The sequence below is a fragment of the Pseudorasbora parva genome, chromosome 16 (assembly GCF_024679245.1).
Source record: "Pseudorasbora parva isolate DD20220531a chromosome 16, ASM2467924v1, whole genome shotgun sequence".
NCBI classification, from domain to species: domain Eukaryota; kingdom Metazoa; phylum Chordata; class Actinopteri; order Cypriniformes; family Gobionidae; genus Pseudorasbora; species Pseudorasbora parva.
Genome location: NC_090187.1, coordinates 8,725,965 through 8,750,429, shown reverse-complemented (window position 1 = coordinate 8,750,429; position 24,465 = coordinate 8,725,965). Strand labels below are relative to the sequence as shown.

Sequence of the window (24,465 nt, the reverse complement as noted above, 5' to 3'; positions counted from 1 at the left end):
GGTTATTGCACTTAATACCTTGTTGTTTACAATTAATAGTAGGCCTACATTTATGCATTATAGGCCTATCTTATTTATATATATATATATATATATATATATATATATATATATATATATATATATATATATATATATATATATATATATATATATATATATATATATATATATATATATTGTGATCATTTGTTATTATCAGCATCGTAATGCATCATAACAATTATAACATTCCACAGCTATTATATTTTGAATAAGTTTTTCAAGTATATAGGACCTCATTTATAAAGGACAAAGGACAACAAACAAATTAACAATTTGAATTTGTCATCATCTCACAAAGTCTGTGAAATAGTTGAAGAAATTTAAATGGTTGCCATTTGTAGTAGACACGTGGGTCCTTTGCCTAAAAGTTACAGATGTGTACTAAAAAAATAAAATAAAACTCTTTTAGGTGCTGAAGAAAAAAGTGTTAAAACCATACCCTGTCTCCCATATTAGTAGTAATATGTATTGCTAAGGACTTCATTTGGATACATTTAAAGGTGATTTTCTCAATATTTTGATTTTTTTTGCACCCTCAAATTCCAGATTTCCAAACAGCTGTATATTGCCCATATCCTAACAAAACATACATCAATGGAAAGATTATGTATTCAGCTTTCAGATTATGTATAAATCTTAATAAAATACATTAAAAAAAATGACCCTTATGTTTGGTTTTGTGGTCCAGTGTCACATTTTATAAATGAGGCCCATAAACTTAGATAGAAGCATAAGGGCAATCAATCATAATTACAACCATGAGTACATTTTAAATTATGTTTTGCATAGTTGTTACAAGTTTTGAAAGGTTAAAGAAAACTTTTTCAACATTTCAGAGCTATTATAATATGTTAAAGCAGGATTGACCATAGTTGTTTTTGTTTTAACCATTTTTCTTTACAATCATCCTAAGGAACTGAAAATGTCGGTGATTACACCTGCTGGAGTGGAAGTAAGTTCCCATGATTACCAATAATCAGTAAGCACAACAACCACCGAGAAAAAAAGGTTTAATCTTTAATAAAATGATTACCTTGATGATTGTGGTGTGCAAACACATGAAATGCTTACTTTTACAAACACACGCACCAAAACCTCTGATTACATGCTTAAGTGGATTTGTTCATTTTTCTTGATGTAGCTTCCTCTCTAAATGTGTCGTTGTGTCCAATGAATCAAAATTGTTTCCCTTAATCCGTCTAAATGACCCATCTCGCATTTCGAGAGAACCTTCATCAGTCCAGTCAATTTAGATCTGGCCATGACAACCATCTAATCACTTTGCAAAACTGACATGCTGCTATGACCAATCAAAAGCAGAAATATAAAAAAGCCTGTCTCTTCATACAGACAGTACGATGCTCTGACATAGCCACATGAGAATGTGAGGATTTCATTGTCACACTCCGTGCCTTTCTGATCTCTTCTAATCCCGAGGCAACACGAACGAGCAAGAGTGCGACAAATATCCGCCTCGCCATACGAGGTTAAAGAAGCCACATGGCATCCACTTGAATCTGTGCATGCTCTAACAGAGTTATTTTTGTGCAGCAAAAAGTATTATTTTGTTTTCTGTGCCCTCCAGTAGAAGACAAATGTTCCATCTAGGCCTGTCGTGATTATTTGAGATAACGCGATCATTGAAGCTTGTGTGTCGGGAGTGGTTGCCAGGGCTTTGCTATGTAGTTGCTAAGGTATTCTGAGAGGCATTTAGAGTGTTGTTACATGGTTGCTAGGATGTTCAGGGTGGCTTCCAGGGACTCAAGTCTCTATGATATTCTAGACCTAGGCTCATTCGGGGGGAAAAAGTGGCTGTGTTGTTATTTCTGCATATTTATCTGTTGCTTCATGCACGTTTCACAAAACTTTCAAAATTAAATGTCCAGTGAGTGGCGCTAAAAGCACATTCGGTTTTCTTCAAAACCAATAAACATGAATATGGTGCTTTAAACGTTGGTTTACTACAAACTCAAATAATTCAGCAAAAATAAAATCTGAGGATATCGGTTACATCAACATTTTTAAGTTAAGAAAGTGAAAGTTTAAGCAACCAGAAGTCATATTTTAAATTATTTGTACTCTGACATTTTAATTGCTCTCAACTTGAAATATTTGAGTAAGCCAATGCATACATTTAACTTCAAAATTATCATGTAATCTGAATTTAAATATTTTTAGTAGTGGAAACTTGTTTAGCTAAGTTAATTAAGTAAATATGAACTTGCTACTTGGTAACATGATTTTTTGATAGCATTAGCATAGCATAGCCATTTCTGAAAGACAATGCACTGTAAAAAAATAGGTTGGTTTTTGTCGGTTTAACTTAAAAAAAGTAAGTAACCTGGTTGCCTTAAAATTTGTAGTTTATTGAAATAAAAAATTTGAGTTGATACAATGAAGGAAATTTGTTTAATAAATAGAAACTCGAAATATTTTTGTATCGGAACCACATAAAAAATGTGATAAATCATGAAAATAGCACTATTTGGCATGTTTCACTGCATCATCACAAATAAAACACACACAATTACCCAATATGCTTACACAATCTTTTAATAATATTTTAATAAAGGTTGTCGAATCTCAAAAAAATTTCATTGTATTAACTTAAAATATTAATTTCAATGAACTCAAAATTTTAAGGCAACCAGGTAACTTTTTTTTTTAAATATTTTTTTTTTTTTACAGTGTAGCAATTTAGACCATTTAACATATATCTGTTCGCAAAATGTTATTATGTATATATAATCTTATCTAAAACTTGTCTAACTTAGTATAACATTAAACACTACCAAATATCCCAATTAACATTAATCTTGCACAAAAATCATAAAAATAACACTTAATTTTAGCATTATTTTTACTATATTTTTTATTTCTAATGGCATGGAAATTCATGCTTGGAAATAGAAATCCTAGTACAGTTTCAGTTCAATTTAGATTTGTCTTAAATGAAAAGAAAAACATTCATAAAACTCAAAACAATTAAACATTTCTGCTAACTTAAAATGTATCAGTTTTGTGAACTTAAAATGAAAGAATGTTGTTAATACTCATCAAAGTTTGATTTAGCTTGTTTATTTAAGTTTACCATATTAATTATATGATATATTAATTTGGGCATTAGGGTTTGCATTGGGTGTTGCAGGAAATAAAATGTCCAGTAAGTGGAACAAAGGGTATACGCAACGACTACACTAAACCGCCTTTAGTGTTTATTTAAGCAGGAAGCTGAATTAAATTGTACATACTGTAGGTATGTTTTTAGTGCTTTGCAAAAATGTAGGCGTGCATTTTCACAAAGGTTTCGCAAGTTTGGATCTTCTGGCCTGTAGATATAGTCTCTGGCACCTCCTTCAGTGTAAACGCCCATTCACACCAAGGATGATAACTATAACAATAAAGATGTAGTTCTAAAAAAACATTCTAAATATAAAATAATACCAGAGCCACAACTATAACCACATAGAGACACAATATCATTGGAATAACTTTCAGAATGATTTTTCCCACTGATGACATTTTCCCAGCTGATGACGCAAAATACATTGACAGCAAATCAGAATCCATCCTGCTTTAAAGAGACAGAGCATTTAAAAGGACAGACAATAAACCTGCAGCACCAACCCGATCACATGTAAATGTGTATAAATAGTATGAGTGTGCAATGTTGTGGATGTATATGCCAAAACCATATATGTCTAATATTTTTAAAATATTTACAAGTAACATAAGCATAGATAGTGAATTTAGCTATCATTCACACTTACCGAAAGGCGTGTGTAACGAATGGCGTATAGAAGTTATATACTGATATTATTATTAATTAATTATTATTATTACTATTATAACATTTTAATATGTATTATTATTAGTGGTAGTTATTTTAAGTTAAATATTTTACTATTTCTTTTTTTATTTAAAAGATTTGTAAGTAAGTGGCATAAACAGAATTAAATCATTAATATCAATTATTTACATGACAATTAAATGTAATGTTCCTGACAGTCCTATTATGAACAATAAGAACGCCATTGTTGACCGAATGTCCGGAGCACAACACAGCAGCTTACTATTACCCACCTGTCCTCACAACAGAGTGAAAAAAACATGTGGCAGTTACTATCAGTCCAGCCGGCGGCAATCAGAAATGGCCAAAAGCCACTATCCTGCTGGATAATGCAGCTGGAATGATTCTGGCATCTGTCAAGTCCACAAAGCCGCAGGGAGCCCGTGAAGCTGACGTACAGAGGTTCTGCTTTTGTGGTCCCCACAACAGCTGCACTCAGCCTGGGCTTTGGGACCTCTGTTGGCCCCTGCGGAGCAGAAGACAGAGAAGGATGCCTTGGCCAATCACTGATGAAAGATTGTGAGATTTCTTTTTTTTTTTTTTCACAAGAAGCAAAAGAACCCTCTGAGGTGTTAATTTAGTGAGGGATTCTTATTAGTGTCACCATAATGCACCATTCAGGGGAAGTGTGATGGTTTAAAATATGACCTGAAAGTCACTGTTCTTTCTGAAATAAGAGAGCAGAATAGAAATAATCCAATACAATGATATCACATTCATTCAGGTGCTTAACATCTTAATGCTACGCTTCAAAAATTGTAAGCCACCAAACCGAATTGCAAAAAGTGGCTTCCAAAATACTCGCAAGATCCTATTGGTTTCTAAATTGTGTTGTAACTCATTTGCATCGTTAAACTTTGCTCTGAGTTGATGGACACGCCCACGTTATCCCAATCACAAAACTTATAAATCACTGTTGGCTCTTTAGCTACTTGTATTTGCATGTTCAGAGCTCTCTTTTAACGATCTGAGTGCATGGTCTGAAGCGCATGGTGCAGGTGCAATTAGAATCTACTTTTTGCACTTTTGCTAGTTTAATGACTAAAAAAAAAAAAAAAACAGTCGGCACACCAAGCTCATTGTCCAAAAGGATTAGTCATGAGTATGTTTTGGTTTTAACGTGTTATAAACCAATCAGTCTCATCTCCCATTTCCTTTAACAGAAAGTTGTGCTTGCACCATGGCGGTTTCGTTATTTGCATGGCTGAATTTGCGAGCGGAAAGACTGAACTTTCCTTCAGAGAGGAAACCTTTTATTTTTAATATATATATATATATATATATATATATATATATATATATATATATATATATATATTTTACATTCTGCTGCATGTCATTGTTTTCGTAATAAGCAGAGTGTGCATGCATTGTGCATCCATCACCGCATCGCTAACTTTATACAAGTTGTTTTTTGTTTTGTTTTTGTTTTTTATGGTGCAGTCGCTTTCAGTTCCTAAAAACAGCAACAAACCAACAACACGCCTGAACACACCTCCTTTCCAAACCAGCACGCCCATGGGTGAACAGATGGGTGTGAGTGCATTTGCTGTTTAAACAACGTGGCGCAGGATGTGAAAATTATAACTGGCTCGGGCTGAAACTAGCAAAAAAGACTTGTCGCATAGCGCCAGGTTTATGATAGGGCTCATCAACTGTATACATATCTGATTCTAAAAAAATCACACACTTCATGCTTTAAACTTATATATAGGCCATTTAAGTAGTGTTTTTATTTATTTATTTTTTTTAGAATTTTTGTGAGAAAGCCAGAGGTAAATGTGGCAAGAAATTATAGAGACTTCTATGGAAGCTTGTTTCCCCCACTGAATAAAACATTTCAAGATATAATTGCGACAGTTTATCTCACAATTGTGAGGTTACATCTTACATCATTTTTTTTTTTTTCTCAGAATTGCAACTCTGCATAAACTTGCAATTGTGTGTTATAAAGTCAGTATTATGAGATATAAAGTTGCAATTGTGTTTATATCTTGCAATTCTGACTTAATAACTCGCAATTGCATGTTATAAAGTCAGAATTGTGTGATATAAAGTTAAAATTCAATGATATAAAATCACAATTGAGTGTTATAAAGTCAGAATTGTGTGATATAAAGTTAAAAGTCCATGATACAAAATCACAATTGCGTGTTAGACAGTCAGAATTACGAGATATACATTTTAAATTGTGAGTTCTTGCATTTCAGGCTTTATAACTCAGTTGTGATTTAATATTATGCACTTCTGAGAAAGAAAAAAAAAGTTGTGAGATAAACAGTGCCAATTACATTTACTCTTTTAAAAAAATTGTTTTTAGTTTTTTTTTTTCTGTGGTGGAAATAAGCTTCCATAGACATATCACATATTGATAAAAAAAAAACCTCCATATTAGATCATTTCTGCCATGAGTGTTTAGCATGGTACAATCTCAGAAAAAAAAAGGTAAAACGCTGTCACTGGTGCAGTACCATCAGGTACAAAAGTGATCTTTGTACCTTACTCACCCCTAAGTTGTGAGTATATTAGTATCTTCAAAGGTACATATCGGTATGTTAAGAGTGTGTATTAGTACTTTAAAGGTACATATTAGTACATTTTCTGTTTTATACCTTAGGGTACCGCCCCCAGTGACAGCAATGTACCTTTTTTTCAGTGCAATGGGTATGACCATGTTAGATCTCGGAATAGATCTGCTACACTGCTGTTGGTTATTGCTGCTGCTCATTTAACCGGATGATTAAGATCTGTGACGTGATTCAAACTTTTGGGAAGGGGATATGCATGTATACTAATAATTTCCTAATGGCTGGACTTTGTCTGCAGGGGTTTAGGATTCTACACAAATAGTTTGTTATAATGGTAATTAGAATTTTCTCTGAGAAGTTATATTTCACGTTTCACTGCAAATGTCACATCCGTAAGGCTGGAATTGCTCTGTTTCAGCAAATGCAACCCAGAGCTCGCTGGCATGATCGAATGGCCAGGAAAATCCCCAAACAGACTAGATAAGCAAAATTACTTCCCAGACAGGCTTGATCTATTATGTATCTGGACTGAACATTTTGTAGGGCATTTTGTGCTCCGATTGAGACTGCTCTTCTTGATAAAACAGAAGAAAGGAGACGTGCAAGAGGGAAGTGCTGTAAGTGATGCTTAGAAACCAACACTTAGATTAAACTTCATCATTCAGACCAGCATAGACCAGCGTGGCCTCTCTGGAGGTTGGACAAGGAAAATATGTTGGATCTCAATCCAATTACAAATCTCAGGCGACTGACAATAATAGTGCAACAAAAAAAAAAAAAGTAAAAATGTCTGAAGTGGCTGAAAACTCTTCAAGAACTTTCTGAGGGATCATATATGAACAAATCTGATCATAAGGTGGTCAAGCTTGTTTGGTGAACATGGTAGCTGGATGCTGGACCAAGATGGTCTTGTTGCTCTAGTAGCCAAAAACAGACTGGACCAGATCTTCCATTTTAGGACCATGTGTGTTTTTAACAAGCATAACATGTATTTTGAGAACATTTAAATGTAACACTTTTAATTCAGTGAAATGAGATTCCAAATACATAGCACAAGACTATAAATAAATAATTATGAAGGTTCAGAAATGCTGTGAGAGGTCAAATACATATAATGGTCTGGAATTCTGAACAACAATTTTTTGTCAGTTTTGAACCATTTGTTCCAAACAATACAAATGTTCAAACTATTAACCCAAATACATGTGACAGGAATAACTTGAATCCCGATGTAAGGCCTGTTTTCCGGGACACAACTGACACACACAGCCCAGGGCAATTTATTTCCATTGTTCTCAGGGGAAAATGTATGTACTTTTGTATTCTTGTACTGGCTTTGACAAAACTGCTATTTACCTACAAAGAGAGCTATTAGCCCATTGCGTGCTGTTGTGAGTGTCTGCTTTGAAGAAACGCCTCCTTCAATCAGTCAATTCCTTGTGAGACCTACAAAATTATCAAGAGATTACAGAGCCTTTAAGTCATTATGGTAAAAGCTGTCATTATTAATTCCAAAAATATCTTCAAATCTTTCTCTGTGAGGAGACAGCTTTTGTTCCATTTTGAGCTACTACTCAATTTAAAACATAGCATTAAAAACTTTGACAGGCCCATTTGTAACTACCACTTTATTTGTTTACATTAGTTAATTTAGAATGATAAAGTAATATTTTTTATCCATTTATTACATAATGTTCATTATTAATCTGTGTTTGTTCATAAAACATAAACTAATGTTAATTTATACAACTTAAAGGGATAGTTCACCCAAAAAGGAAAATATCATTCAATGTCATCATTTTCTCACCCTCAAGTTGTTCCAAACCTGGGGTGCGTTTCCCATACAATGACGTAACTCACTGATTAACTACCATAGTATGATGCATCATTGAAGAAATCAACTAGCTAGTGACGACTGTTTCCCGAAACTGTATTGTTGCAAACTTGTCATTCAACCACGTTGGCTATGATGTCATGCAGGTAGTGGATTTATCAGTTTAAGGTTGAATTAATCATAGATTTTTTTTTTTTTGCCGTAAATTATGGTCATGGCATCTGAGGACAAAATTAAATTTTGCTTAATTTCCAGATTCAATCTTAGGCTTGTTCATACGGTCTAGAGCACGTCCGCACATGCGTACTCTTCGAAAAAGGTGCTTTAAATCTCTTGACAAACTTAAAGAAGTAAATTGCATTTGTATGTATTCGAAATAATATAGATAAAGATTGTACTAGATGTCAGCTTGCTTATTTTGCTCATGATAAGGATTTATTAAATTCACCTCATGCAAACAAGAATCTACGCTTCTAACCACAGGTCCAGAGCTGTCGTTGCAACCATACAAGTTTTAGATGCTGTTTGCGAATGTTCGTTGGAACGATGGTTTCGGGAAAAACATCGACTGGTTGAATTATGTTGATAACGACGGAACTTGTAACCATAGTTGGCTAATGATGCTTTTGTGAAACGCACACCTATACGAGTGTCTTTCTAATGTTGAACACAAAAGAAGATATTTTGAAGAATAAGACAGTTGGCGGTAGCCAGACTTCCATAATATTATTATTATTTTTTTTCTACTATAGAACCATCATAGAACCATCAACGTCTGGATACCAACATTCTTCAAAATATCTTATTTTGTGTTCAACAGAAGAAAGAAACTCAGGGTTAAAACTAAGTGTCAGTAAATAATGATAAAATATACACTTTTGGGTGAACTATCCCTTTAAATTCTGTAGAGTGTAAATTGTTAGCTAGTTCTTGAAACTTAATCGTTTCAAGATAAAATGACATGCTACAAATTTTAAAGGGATAGTTGACCCCCAAAAAATTATATATATATATATATATATATATATATATATATATATATATATATATATATATATATATATTGGTAACTAAATTAAATAATAAGTATAATAAGATGAAGTACCAAAAAAAAAAAAAAAAACTAAAACTCTGTCACAAAGGTGTTTTGGTGTAGGTTCATGTTTCATGTTTTAAGGTTTCATGTTCACTGTCATGTTTTGTCATGCACTTCCTGGTCTTGTCATGTGGTCCTTTGTCATGTGATTCCATGCCCTCATGTGTTTCTGCCTCGTGTTCCTGTGTCTTGTTCTCATTGGTTTATTGTTTATCATTGTTCACAGGTGTCCCTCGTTTTGTCACTTGCCCTTGTGTATTTAAGCCCTCATGTTTGCCATAGTCTTTGTCAGTTATTGATGCGTGTAACCTGCTGTTGGTGAGTGTTTGTCAAGTCAAGTCTATGTCAAGTCAAGTTTAGTCAAGTCTAGTCTTTTGTTTGTTTTGCCAAGTCTTTGTTTTGATATTGATTTATGTTAAGTGTTCAAATAAAGACTGCATTTGGGTTCAAAACCTCGCCTCTCCAGTGGATCAAATGTTACAGAATAACTGACCCCAAAATGAACCCAGCAGTTTGCCTGTTGCGTCTCCGCCAGGGCCACCGTTGCCTCGAGGACTATGTGGTGGAGTTTTGTGGACTCTCTCATGCGGTGGATTTTAATGATGTGGCGCTGAAAGACATTTTTAGATTTGGGTTGAATGAACCTCTGCGCTCCCATCTCCCAGGAGGGAAAATCCACTTATCCCTGGAGGGATACATTGACCATGCCCTCCTGGTTAGTGGCTCCTCATTTACGGTGGGGACTGTGGAGGAGGAGCCCCCTAGTCCCACAGAAGTCCATGCTCCAGGCCACGTCCATGCTCCAGGCCACGTCCATGCTCCAGGCCACGTCCATGCTCCAGGCCACGTCCATGCTCCAGGCCACGAGCCCGCTCCAGCTCCAGCCCACGTCCAGGCTCCAGCCCATGAGCCCGCTCCGGCTCCAGCCCCAGTCCAGGCTCCAGCCCATGAGCCCGCTCCGGCTCCAGCCCCAGTCCAGGCTCCAGCCCATGAGCCCGCTCCGGCTCCAGCTCCAGTCCAGGCTCCAGCCCATGAGCCCGCTCCGGCTCCAGCCCACGTCCTGGCTCCAGCCCTTGAGCCCGCTCCGGCTCCAGCCCACGTCCTGGCTCCAGCCCATGAGCCCGCTCCGGCTCCAGCCCCAGTCCAGGCTCCAGCCCATGAGCCCGCTCCGGCTCCAGCCCACTTCCTGGCTCCAGCCCACAAGCCCGTAGCTTCCTCCAAGAAAATTTTGGGGGGGGGCAAGGGGCCCCTTGAACTGCCTGAACCGCCATGGCCCCTTGAACTGCCTGAACCGCCATGGCCCCTTGAACTGCCTCTACCGCCATGGCCCCTTGAACTGCCTCTACCGCCATGGCCCCTTGAACTGCCTCTACCGCCATGGCCCCTTGAACTGCCTGAACCACCATGGCCCCTTGAACTGTCTCTACCGCCATGGCCGTCCACGCCCGGGGGTCCAAGCCCGTCCACGCCCGGGGGTCCAAGCCCGTCCACGCCCGGGGGTCCAAGCCCGTCCACGCCCGGGGGTCCAAGCCCGTCCACGCCCGGGGGTCCAAGCCCGTCCACGCCCGGGGGTCCAAGCCCGTCCACGCCCGGGGGTCCAAGCCCGTCCACGCCCGGGGGTCCAAGCCCGTCCACGCCCGGGGGTCCAAGCCCGTCCACGCCCGGGGGTCCAAGCCCGTCCACGCCCGGGGGTCCAAGCCCGTCCACGCCCGGGGGTCCAAGCCCGTCCACGCCTCACGGTCCGGGTCCGCCCACGCCTCACGGTCCGGGTCCGCCCACGCCTCACGGTCCGGGTCCGCCCACGCCTCACGGTCCGGGTCCGCCCACGCCTCACGGTCCGGGTCCGCCCACGCTCCCAGGCCCGTCCCAGCTACGCCAGGGTCCTGGTCCGGTGCCTTGGCACGGGCCTGGCCCACCATCCCTCCCCCAAGTCCGCCCCCCAAGACTTTGTTGATTGTTTGGTTTATGTATGGGCGTCAGGGGCCGCCCATAGAGGGGGGGATCTGTCACAAAGGTGTTTTGGTGTAGGTTCATGTTTCATGTTCACTGTCATGTTTTGTCATGCACTTCCTGGTCTTGTCATGTGGTCCTTTGTCATGTGATTCCATGCCCTCATGTGTTTCTGCCTCGTGTTCCTGTGTCTTGTTCTCATTGGTTTATTGTTTATCATTGTTCACAGGTGTCCCTCGTTTTGTCACTTGCCCTTGTGTATTTAAGCCCTCATGTTTGCCATAGTCTTTGTCAGTTATTGATGCGTGTAACCTGCTGTTGGTGAGTGTTTGTCAAGTCAAGTCTATGTCAAGTCAAGTTTAGTCAAGTCTAGTCTTTTGTTTGTTTTGCCAAGTCTTTGTTTTGATATTGATTTATGTTAAGTGTTCAAATAAAGACTGCATTTGGGTTCAAAACCTCGCCTCTCCAGTGGATCAAATGTTACAAACTCATACAAGGATAAACTTGATTAATAAAATACTATACTAATTAATAAAAATGACATGAGCACATAACAGATTGACTAAACATTAAATTAAAATTAAAATTATAATTGACAATAAAATCAAATTTAAAATATGAATAGCAGGGCCCTAGATTATATATAAAATAACACTGTTCCTGAATACCTGATGTATAAATTAAAATCCTGCTCTACATGTTTTCCTTACTGAATATCCCATTTCACTGAAATATCTCACACTATGGAAGTAAAATGGGTTGCGATCAGCGTTTCACGTTGACTTGATGTGAAGTCTAAAACACCAGGCATAAATATTCACTTTCCCAACATCAGTGTCTTTGTCTTCCCTCGCATTTCGCTGACAGAGATCCAGCCCTGCTCCACCTCACAGCCTGCTATTTGACTTCCCCCAGTACCAGAGAGCCTCTCATTACTGTCCCTCCAGCTCTCAGATCCGCACCTGCCACGCGCTTGTTAGACCGTTCAAAAATAACACATCAAAGTGAGAGACTCTTTAACGCAGCCTGTCCAGATAAGGTCGCTCCTCTGTCACATAGAATCAAAAGAGAGTGAGAGAAAGTAGCAGAGCCCTTTCCCAGCCTGAGGGTTCACCGGCACCATTATCATCGCTGGCACTGCATGCATATGACAGCACAGCACCGGTGTCCCCATCCAAAAATCACACTTACCTTACACAAAGAGTTGAAGTGAGCAATCGTGTTTGGAGAGAACATGGGATAAAATTAGATTTGAGGCACGAGATCAAGCCGCTCCATTTTTCAGCTTTGATGTTATTTATTGCATATTGCAGGGTGTGTATTTGATCTGAAATTACTTTTTCAAGTAGATAAAAAAAAATTCAAAAAATCATTTTCTACTGTTTTCACTAAATTAACTAGTTAATATTTTTTGCCGAATTATACCAATAAAAGCAAAAGGGCAACGTTTTATTTCATTAGTCTACATTAGCAACTACACGTCATTAGCATATTAGAATATTATCGGTCCTACTTTATAATCGGTGCCTTTCACTACTATGAACTAACATTTAAATTAATAATTTGATACAATGCAGTTATTGTATACATACAGCTCTGAAAAAAAAGAGACGACAACATTGATGCCTTAATGTTAAGAGGTCACTTCATTTTTTTCCAAAACTGTATATGCTATTACATTGTACTTATAGTTTAAAAAAAATACATGTGATTACATCAATAATTAATTTCTGTAATTACATATATAATTACACTGTTGACACTTCCCTTATACCTAACCATACCCATAATACCACCTGGTCCTAACTTTACCCCTATCCCACCTCAATATCACAGCATACATATTCATAACACATATATTACTACAAGATTTTTAAATCTTATGAGTTATTATGCAAAATAATTGCTGGTAAAACTTTATTTTGAGGTTACACATTACTACATGTACTTACTATAGTAACAACAGTAAATTATGCATAATAGTAAGTAACTGAACCTAAACCAAACCCTAACCATATCTCTATAGTAAGTACATGTAGTTAATTCATATATATAAATATATAAGTATACAAGTATAAATAAAGTGTAACCACATTTATTGCTGAATTATTGTTTTAAAAAGAACTGACTCAGGAATGGATTAACCTTTTTAGAAAGATGAGGTTGGGGAAATGTGTACACATTTGAATTGTTGTTTTTGTTGTTGTTGTTTTTGTTATCTATCTACATATGCTTAAGTAAGGCAAATTTGACTGTTAAATAGTGTCTTGCATAAAAAAAAATACATCTGATTTCAGTTTTTCTCAGTCAGTGTGAAATGGCGGGGTGGGGGTGGCAAATATAGTGTTTTCATAATCAATTTGATCTGAGCAAAAACAATTATTATGCATGCATGTGACCAGGGATTAAAGTGAACACCTGCCAAGCTGCCAAATGAAAAAAAATTAAACTGTAGCGGGTATAACTGTCAAATCACTACACAATTTGGTGGATTACTTATTATGTGTACTCGCTTTGGTATGGAAGTTCTGTAAGCTGCAAATGTGCACAACTTGTGAGTTATCATATCATATATATATATAATACATTGTATTGCACAAAATCTGTTAATATCTGACTAACTTGAACAAACATGCCACTGCATTGAAGCAATAGCAAATAAAATAGTAACAACAACAAAAAAACATTAAAGTGATAGTTCACTCAAAAATGAAAAGTAGCCCATGATTTCATCTTAGGTGTACATGACATTCTTCTTTCAGACGAAGAAAAGTTGAGTTCTTATTTAAAAAAATCTGTCCATCAATTAACATGCTCCACATAGTTCCGGGAAGTTAATAAAGGCGTTCTGAAGCAAATCGTTGCGTTTGTGTAAGAAAAAATTTAAAATTGAAAACTTTCTGAGTTAAATTTCTGGCCAATCGCCATCTGTGGAAAAGTGTTGAAAGTGCCTTTTCGAGTTCAAGATGTGTACATGGCATTGGACAAGCATACCCGGTAGCATAAGTCTTTGAACTGGCACTTTCAACACCTTTTCCATAATATGGAAGGCAGTCAGCTGAAACTTTACTTAATAAAGTTTTAAATATAGATATTTTTTTACACAAACACATCAATTCTTCCAAAGGCATTTATTAACCTTCAGGAGCCGCGTGGAGCATGTTATTTGATGGACAGATGCACTTTTATGGACTTCAAAAACAGAACAACCCTGCCATTTTAAGCTTGGATTAGTCAGGACTTTTTTAATATAACTCAACTTTTATTAGTCTGAAAGAAGAATGTCATACACACCTAAGATGACTCGAGAGTGAGTAAATCATGGGCTAATTCTCATTTTGGGGTAAACTAATCCTTTAATGTGAGTTTGTTTGTCACATGTTTTTTTTTTTCCAAATGTGCACAACGACAATTTCAAGTATATATGACAGAATCCCATATAGCGCAACTGGATTTTGGCAAAAGTTACATCAAGTTATTAAGCCATAGCCTTATGGAAAGCACATGTGGCACAACAATACTTTGGGGTGACTAGAGTTTGTGTCCTGGTTTGTGGACCTTTCCCAATCCCATTCTCCAAAGGATTCCTGCCCTATCAATATTGTTGAAGAAAAACAGTAGGCCTACCGCTAGAGTTTCCTATCCACTAGTGATACATTCGTTCCTACGATAGCAATCTCTTTAGTCTCTCATTGAAAGTGTCTCTAAGCTTTCTTATCTCTCCGCCCTCCAGACACTTCTCGTCAGCTCACTCTCCTAAATCTACACCTAATCTCAGTTTTATCTGGAATCCAAAATTTGCTCCCATTCCAGGTGTTCGCACAAAGCTTTTTTGTGCTTTCCTTTAAAACAGGGCTGTGGTGTAAAGCTGAACTGTTTATGATGGAACAGATGACTGCCTCTGTGCTGTAACATACCCCATGCTGACATCTCCCAGTATGACCAGTTAAGAATAATTAAAACTGATTAGACTTCAAGGCCTCAGTAAACAAAGGGCTTCAATTAGGTCTGCATCTGTTGAGGTTGAAGAGTTTCACTTTAAATGCAAAACAAGGGAGACACGTTCATATCGCACTTTGCAAATGTGCTTTTAATATTTTATGCAAACTAAATTACTTGGGCCAACAGTCAAATAGCTAAACCTCTGTGTTATTACTAGTTGCTTTAAGGTGCCACCAAGCAGGCAGGACATAATATGAAATCTGAGAGTATTTGTTTTCCCATCTGGAGTGCAAGACTGACCCATTCCAGTCAAAATGGATGGAATCTAGATCTTGATTCATTAGTGAGCTTTTATCCATCTTTTCTAAGGTCTGATTGAGTGTCTTGTTTGGAATCTATCCGAATCTTCCTATCCTTCGTGACATTGCTCCAGTGAAGAGTGATACAACTGAATCTGAAGTATCTTGTGAATATCTTTTCTATGTGTTTGTCCTGGCATCGTAACTCTGCACAGGCGACTGCCTGAGGCTATTTGTGAATGATATGCGTAATGGGAACATGGTAACCTGAATGCCATCACGGAAAGGGGGAAATTGGGTGAATCAATCATGTTGGGTGAGGCACATTTGCTCAAAATGCAGTACAGACCTGAGAATTGTGAATTCTTTGCATTGAATGTAATAGTAGAAATGTACAGTATGTATGGTATGGTTCTCATTCTAGGTTCAAATGTACCCTATTTGCCTTCATCATGCACAATTCATCTGTTACTCCACATGCAAAAAAGTCTTTATGACTCTTTTTTCTACTACTTTCAATGCACCTTGTAAAAGCTGTTCCCATTCAACCCAAAGACCGCTACATGGAGGTTGATGACTTCTGATTCAGAGAATCACTTCACATAGCCAACCACTTTTTACTGTTAATAAATTCCAATCACTAAATTATTGTGACCATGGTCTGTGCTGCGCCACTTCAAGTCGAACAAGCCTTTTTTTTCTTTTTTTGTCATAATAATGGTGTAGTTACGTCATCTAACTGCAGTGGTTAGACTGCTGAAGCCAATCAGATGCTTTGAGATCATGTTTGAATAATGATCTGATTCTGAATCCGTTTAATCTTCCCCTTAAGCCACCTGCTTTCATCGTAGTATGTCAGACATGTCCTGAAAAGTGAAGCCACAAGATTTTGATCGCCTCAGGAGGTTGGTCCAAGTATAAGTCATAAACCCGCCCTCTCTGTATTCAAATGGAATGTGAAACAAACCTAACAATCAAGTTAAACTTCAACTACATTTTTTTCCAAAGATAGTTTCTGTCATTTTAGATAGATTTCATCATGCTGAGAGAAAATGAGGCACCTTTTTCAGGATTTTTGGGAGGATAAAGCACCAATCTCTTTCTGAAAATCCTGAAAAAAAGTCAGTTTGTGCCTCAGTGACTACTAGATTGATTACTTGTCTAGGTGGGTCCTGGAATGAAAAAGTTTGGGAACCCCTGCTTTAACTTTCATTTATACATTTCTATAACTGTTTATTTCACATTGACATAGTGAGTTGTTCTGCAGTAAACTGTACACACTGATTCTGCAGGAGTGTGGGCGGGGCCTCGATACCGCAGCTCCACTACAATGTCAATTCCATAAATGAGTGGAGGTGGGTGGAGAGTCCAGCAGGTGATCTAAAGCAAATAAATGACCAGAATGACGCAGCTGGACCATTTCTATAATGACCAATGCAATCTACCAGTTAGCGTCTGTTTTAAGACAGGCTTTATTTGGGGCATTAAATAATGTCAAACACCAGATAATTGACAAGTTCAAACCTTTATAAATCATCTTCCGTGATTCATTTAAATACTCTCCTTCCAAAAATGTTACACCTGAAAGGGAAACTCCAACAAATACATATGCAATAAGGTCAGTCGCAAAAATAGTCCTTTTTTTAGCGCTAATGAATCACTGCGTGTCTTTAGTAAATCCTGACTGTAGTTTTTTTAACGCCAAAAGAGGGTTTGCACTGGAGCAAGCTGTTAGTAAATCTGGCCCTATGTGACACCCACTTTTCACAATGCAACCAATTCTTAACAAATAAAATTAGTAAAATGTGATGTGAAAAGCTTTCATTTTTATTTAATTTTATGTAAGACTTTGCACATATTATACTGGCACCACATATTTATTATCATAAATATATGATACATAATGCAAGAAATCATTGGAACTGGAAAAAATATTAAATATTTTAAATTCTGATATACAAATCTAGGCTAGTGGATGTCCAAAGTTACTAGTCACTCTGTATTTTTACTGGCCACACTTTTGACATATAGCCATACCAGCCACATTTGATAAAATCCGAGGGCTTTCTGACATCTCCATAGACAGTAATAAAATGAACACTTTCAAGGCACAAAAAGGTATAAAATTATAGTCAAAATAGTCCATTTGACTCCAGTGGTTCAACCTTAATGTTGTGAAGCGACAATATGCCTTATTGTGCGCAAAAACAAACAAAAATAACGACTTTACAGAGTAATGAGTTAAATTATCCCACGCCAAAGTTCAAGCCCTGTAAGACTAACAATATTCATCCAGATCCAATCAAATGAGTGAGTTAGGGGAGGCTGGTTTGTGTGTCATCTCCCTGTCAGAAAGATGAGAGATGAGAAAGTGCTATCGTGTATCTATTCTGCAAAAAAAAAAAAAAAAAAAAAAAACTGCTGAAATGTACCTACATTTGGTTGCAATGTCAAACCCTGGAAATGTGCATGAACTAACAAGGCCAAAACACCATCCTCTATGGGATTTTCTATACAATAAGTCAAGATATGCTGAAGTCAGGAAACTCTGAGATTGCAAATGTACCAGTCCGAGCCAAATATCATTAGGTCAGAGAGTGAACGGCACTCTGGGCATGCAACCAGGTTCACCTCTCCTTTCGTGGCATCTTCTGCCCAGAAATAACTGTTAGCGACAGAAGATGGAGCGACTTTTCAATGCAGTTTCCCAAGTGAATGGTTGGTGAGGTTAGTTTAGATTTTAAAGTGCCTCTTACACTTAGGGCTTGCAGTTCAGATGTTTGTTTAAAAGTTAGCCTACATTCCAAGCAAGTCTGGAAAAATCCTCTTTGTTCTATACTTTAAAGCATAAAATAAAATAAAAAGCGTAAATAATCATATAAAATGTGCTCTCGGGGAGCTCTGTGTGCTTACTTCTGGTTCAGAACACTTAATTATATCTGTTGACTCTATTCATACAGTATTTTGGTGATCTTTGTTAAATCTCTGTGGAAGATTATAGATGCTTTTTATGAAAAAAAGAACAGTTTTTGACTCTAATTGAGACACAATGGGCCTTATCGCTAAATGTCTCATTTAAATGGAAGCTTGTTTCTGCCAAAGAATAACAAAATTTAAACACTTTTTCCCCTCAGAATTGTGAGACATAAACTTGAGCACTGTTTGTCACCGCTGTGAATTTAAACCACTAAAAACAACACAACAAGCCTCACTTAGGCAATAGCCCTCCATTAAGCTTAACAACAATACAAACGCCCCCAAAATTCAAGATATAAATGGTCAACTTTATATATAGCGCATTTACAATGCAAAATGTTTCAAAGCAGTGGATATAAATGGTCCTAGTGTGAGTTCTTGTATTTTGTGTTTATAAAATAATATTGTTAAGCAATATCACTCTGGCTATTTTCACAAATATCACCACGGTTGCAAAATGTGATCAGGGCCGGCCCGCGGCATAGGCGGAATTGGCAAATGCTAGAAGTGCCACTCATCTATAGAGGTGCCAAAATTAGTGATTTTTTCTGGCTTGTACGATATTATTCATATTAACTCGAAATATATAAAAAGTACAAGTCACCCAACTCATCTCCCCCGCCCAGCCAGTGCTCTAGTGCGTCAGATAGAGAACACGCAATCAGTTAAACGTTGCAAATTTGCTGTTTCGCGTCGCCTCTCGTGCATCTAATGTAGACAGGATTGCTTTCATTTTTTAGTGTGCTGGGTCGCTCATGCCAGACAGAGAAAGTTGCCTGATTATGTTGGATGGCCGAATTCATAGTGTCAAAAAGACTGAAGTCCTCTGATGCAGGGAAGATAAGGGATAAAGGAAAGGGATATACTAAGATAAAGTGATGTAATGAACGAACAGTTTTTTTATTGCATGGTAGTAAAATAAGAATGTTCACTAATTAATTCCAGATGTGGAAAAAAAAATCTGCGTGATTTAAAAATAAATAAATAAAATCTAAACAGTTTTTTATAAACACATTTCACTTTTTTAATATCCCTAATTTTGTACTCAACATTTCTGGAATTTTAAGGGGATATGTGGCATTTTTAAATGTATTTGTCGAAATTAGTAATGATATTTATACACAGGTTTATTTAAAATAGCCAAACATTTTGTAAAATGCACATTAAATATCTACATTTCTCAGTTTAATTAATGGTGTAAACATGAATGTGCATAGTTTAGTGGAAGATTGCTGCCATCTACTGGAAAACAAACACTTTAGCAAATTCTCAATAAACAAGTTTGTGTAGTAAATTTAGATGCAATTACTCTTGTTATTTGTGTTTAGGCTTTAATGTGGTAGGTGCTATTTTTGTAGTTTAACTATCATCAGCCTTTAAAAAATATGATATAGGCTATATATGGACTGGATTCGGGGTACCGTTTTTGTTTTCAATCCGCAAACAAAGATTCGAGCGGTTATGATTTGGCATATTGATTCATGACTCGGATTGCGTGTCAAACTGCTGAAATCACGTGACATTGGCGATCCCAACGCTGATTCACAACTGTTCGAATCTTTGTTTGCTGATTGAAAACAAGCACGGAAGAGAAGACAATGCTGAATAAAGTCATCGTTTTTGTTATTTTTGGACCAAAATGTATTTTCGATGCTTCAAGAGATTCTAATTAACTAACTGATGTCACATATGGACTACTTTGATGTTTGTATTCCCTTTCTGGAAAGGGACAGTATACCGTACAATGGAGGAAGCTCTCGGACTAACTATAAAATATCTTAAACTGTGTTCCGAAGATGAACGATTTTTTATTTATAACATCAATCTCACAACAGTATTTAGGCGGTTATAATTGCAGTTTAAATGTATTTCAATAAATGTAAGGCAGATTTTGTTGATACTGATTTCATTTAACTGGCTGAATAGCCTATTTACCAAAAATACAGAGTGTATAGTGTAAAATAGTGTGATGAAAGTTGATCAAGTATGTAACTTTACTTTTGATAAATAATGATAAGAGGGGTGTCCTTTTTTCAGAGCACCTGACCTGCAAAATATGCAAAATGGCCCTGAATCTCAGTCAAGCTTTGAGAAGTCATACTTATCATTCTTATAATCTTCAAAAAGCACAAACCGCATAAAAGGAAACAAAAAAACCCTGAAAAGCTTTTGTACAAGAATAAACACACTTGCAGCATCTCGGCAAGGTCAAGATGTCCACAAATACTGGCACACAGCACATGTAGGTTAATAACCCTTACACAAACACCACACACATTGCTCAAAGGAAACAATAAAATACCTCATGTAACTGTAAGACAAAGATGATTTTAGTCCTTTTTGTGATACTGATTTTTTTTTTTAAATAAAAGATTCAGAGTTCAGATGTGGGCAATTTCTCATATGAACCTTCACCAGGGCATGCAGACCTGCCAGAATCAGATGGGGGAATAAACTCGTATTTATTTTTGCAAATAAGGTCATACAGATTTGTGTCAAGAAATGAAAGTGACAGTTCTGGTGAAGAGGCCCGTGGTCATTATCAGAAAAGCGTTGACGTGTCTGAATGACAGGCTGTCTAATTATTTGTTTGGGATTTTGTATCTCCGAGCAACTGTCTGTCGACTGTTGATGCTCCAGATCAGGGCCAGGTGGGATGTATAATTCTCTCATTCTGCAGAATGTTTCAGTGGCCAAGCATTTTTATACATCCAAGATGAGTCATCAATATTTTTGTTCCATTTTCCAAGAGCAGAAAGACTATACATTTTAATTATTAAGTTTACTTATAGGAGTACACTCGTAACACATTATGCACTCAAATATGAGATTTTCCAGGAAAAAAAATAAAAATCAAGTCTGCTAAGTATTCAGATTGACCAAACTCTATTACAATAATGACAAACTTAAAGAGATTGTTCACTCAGGCCATCCAAGATATATTCATTTTTATAGTAACACTTTCTGTGAAGCCCAAATTATAGTTACTGGCCACTATAGTTAAGCCCTAAATTAATTATAGCCCCATTTATACTTATGTAAAGTATTACTAGTCTATAAATAAGACTTAATGAGACCTATACTGCATTATAAGAACAGTTATAGTTACATTTACATTATTTTTATTATTACTTATACACCGATCATGCATTATGACCCTAATATGTTTCTAATGTTGTGTTGGTCCCCCTTTTACTGCCAAAAAGCTCTACTCTTCTAGACCCCTGAAGGTGCGCCGTGGTATCTGGCCCCAATATGTTAGCAGCAGATCTTTTAAGTCCTGTAAGTTGCAAGGTAGGGGCCTCCATGGATGAGACTTGTATGTTCAGCACAAGGTTGGAGTTGGAGGCCAATTCAACAACTCAGACTTTTGTTGTGCTCCTCAAACCAGTCCTGAACCATTTTTACTTTGTGGCAGGGGACACCAACCACCGCTACCAGGGAATACCGTTTCCATGAAAGGGTGTACATGGTCTGCAACAATGCTTAGGTAGGTGGTAGTATGTGTCAAAGTAACATCCACATGGATGGCAGGACCCAGGGTTTCCTAGCAGAACATTGACCAAGGCATTACACTGCCTCGGCCGGCTTGTCTTCTTCTTATAGTGTATCATGGTGCCATGTGTTCCCCAGGTAAGCAACGCACACGCACCTGACCATCCACATGATGTAAAAGAAAATGTGATTCATCAGACCAGGCCACCTTCTTCCAGTGTTCTGTGGTTCCTGGTACTCACGGGCACACTGGTCTGGTCTGACTGGTCTGTGGCTATGTAGCTCCATACACCACAAACTGCAATGCACTGTGTATTCTGACACCTTTCTATCAGAATCAGCATTAACTTCTTGGGCAATTTGAGCCTTCGCTCCCCACATGCATCAATGAGCCTTGGGTGCCCATGACTGTGACCATTTTGCCGGTTTAGCACTGTTCCTTCCTTAGACCACTTTTGATAGATACTGACAGCGCAGAACGGGAACACCCCATGAGAGCTGCAGTTTTGGAGATGCTCTGACCCAGTCATCTAGCCCAGTAGTTTTCGAACCTGTCCTGGAGGCACCCTAGCCCTGCACATTTTGTTAGTCTTCCTTATCAGACACACCCAATTTAGCTCTTGCAGTCTCTACTAGTGAGCTGATAAGTCGAATCAGGTGTGATAGATGAGGGAGCCAAAAACATTTCAGGGTTGAGGTGCCTCCAGGAAAGGTTTTAAAACAACTGGTCTAGCCATCACAATTTGGCCCATGTCAAACTTATTTTTCCTGCTTCCAACACATCAACTTTGAGAACAAAATGTTCACTTGCTGCCTAAAAAATCCCACCCACTAACAAGGACCGTGATGCAGAGATAATCACTGTTATTCACTTCATCAGCTTTTCAATGCATTTGCTCATAATCCATTATACACTTATTTATAAATGATCAAATATAAAATAATTCCAGAGACACTTGTTTACTGTACCATGACATATAGAACAGTAATACTTACTTATAAATAAGTGTTAATGGAGCTATAATTCTTTATAATAAAGTTTTCGCTAACTGTGTTCTTTGGTGATTCATATAATGCAAGTCAATGGTTACCATCACTTTGAGAGTAAAGAACATATACAGGCACAACAAATTAATAACCGTAGCTCCCGGCAATATACTGAGGTCTTATAAAGCAAAACCATCGGTCCGTGCAAGAAACTGAAGATTATTACCTGTAATCCACAGCCTCAGCAAACGGTCCTTAGTGCGTTCACATCCACGGGTAATAATATTGTTTTGTTTTGACTCTCAAAGTGATGGTAGCCATTGAATTGCATTAATCACCAAGGACAACGGTTTGAGCTAAAAATCTTCTTAACTGTTCTAGTGAGGATACCTACATCTTTCACATCTCTAGTTCGGTTTATTTGGTCCGAACCTAGGGCAAATAATTATACATTGTTGCATTTTTCAGCTTTTGGGGTTCCTTTTCACACCCAAAAGGATTGCTTTGGTCTAAACCTGACAACATTCACATCTATCAATTGGCCATGGCATATTTCCTAAACTGCTTTTCAATTTGTCATAATTTACGTGTGGGAAAATTCCAAAAGAAGAGGAAAAGTCAGCAAACTACACAACTATGGAGAGACGACTGTGCAGGCTAGTTTTGTCCCTGGCCATAATCTACTACATTGTGTGTATTTGCCACAGATTGCAAACAATACATTTCTATAATGAAGCGCGGATGCGACTTGAAAACAACATTCTAATGCACTGCAGACGGCGAGCGTGCATCGCTCGTCGCTTCAAGCGGATGTGTGCATTACTTATTCTTAACTCTGACATGCTCATCTTCTAAAAAAGATCTATCAGGTAATGTCATGAGCATAATTTCAGCGCAGCTGACTACGGCAGCTGGTTTAGTCCAAAAATGATCAGTACTTTGGCAGTTGGTTCTGTTCGAGGTCGGATCACGTTCTCACCCCAAAAGAACCACTCCAGAGTTCATGTGAAATCGTACCGAGACCACCTCTTCAAGGAGGTCTCGGTCCGCTTGTTGGGTCCGCTTTTGGTGTGGACTTGGTGGTGCAATTGCTGCTTTCATGCCTGACCAAACAACCGCACCAAAGATGGAAACGAACTCTGGTACAATTCAATCGAACTAAATGAGGCAGGTGTAAAAGCACCCTTAGATAGCCTGATGGTGAGTACATTAAAAGGTGATTTTTGTTTTGCGTGAACTGTCCCTTTATTCTACTTGGACTGCAATTTGCAGACACTCATAACTATAAGACTCTCAGTTCTCTCATGCTGTACATACTGGAATACATTATCAGCACTACTGTAAAGTTATGAATATAAAAACAATAAATGATATATCACGTAGACAATTACTCAAATGCATAAGCATATTAAATTATTTTCAGAATCAAAATACACAACTACTGTGGGGATTATAAACAGAAG

The 24,465-nt window shown here is 37.6% G+C and overlaps 1 protein-coding gene across 3 annotated transcripts in view; it reads right to left on the bottom strand.

Moving 5' to 3' along the window:
* cntn5 (contactin 5) overlaps positions 1-24,465 on the bottom strand; it is a 427,504-nt gene that overhangs the window by 387,708 nt on the left and 15,331 nt on the right. Inside the window, exon 1 of one of the 3 annotated variants that reach the window (XM_067419348.1) lies at positions 4,129-4,185. The exons of the other annotated variants lie outside the window; for them this stretch is intronic. Coding sequence (XP_067275449.1) covers positions 4,129-4,157 — 29 coding nt within the window. The 5' untranslated portion in view covers positions 4,158-4,185. Of the gene's footprint in view, positions 1-4,128; positions 4,186-24,465 lie in introns of those variants that run through there. 3 annotated transcript variants of the gene reach the window in all.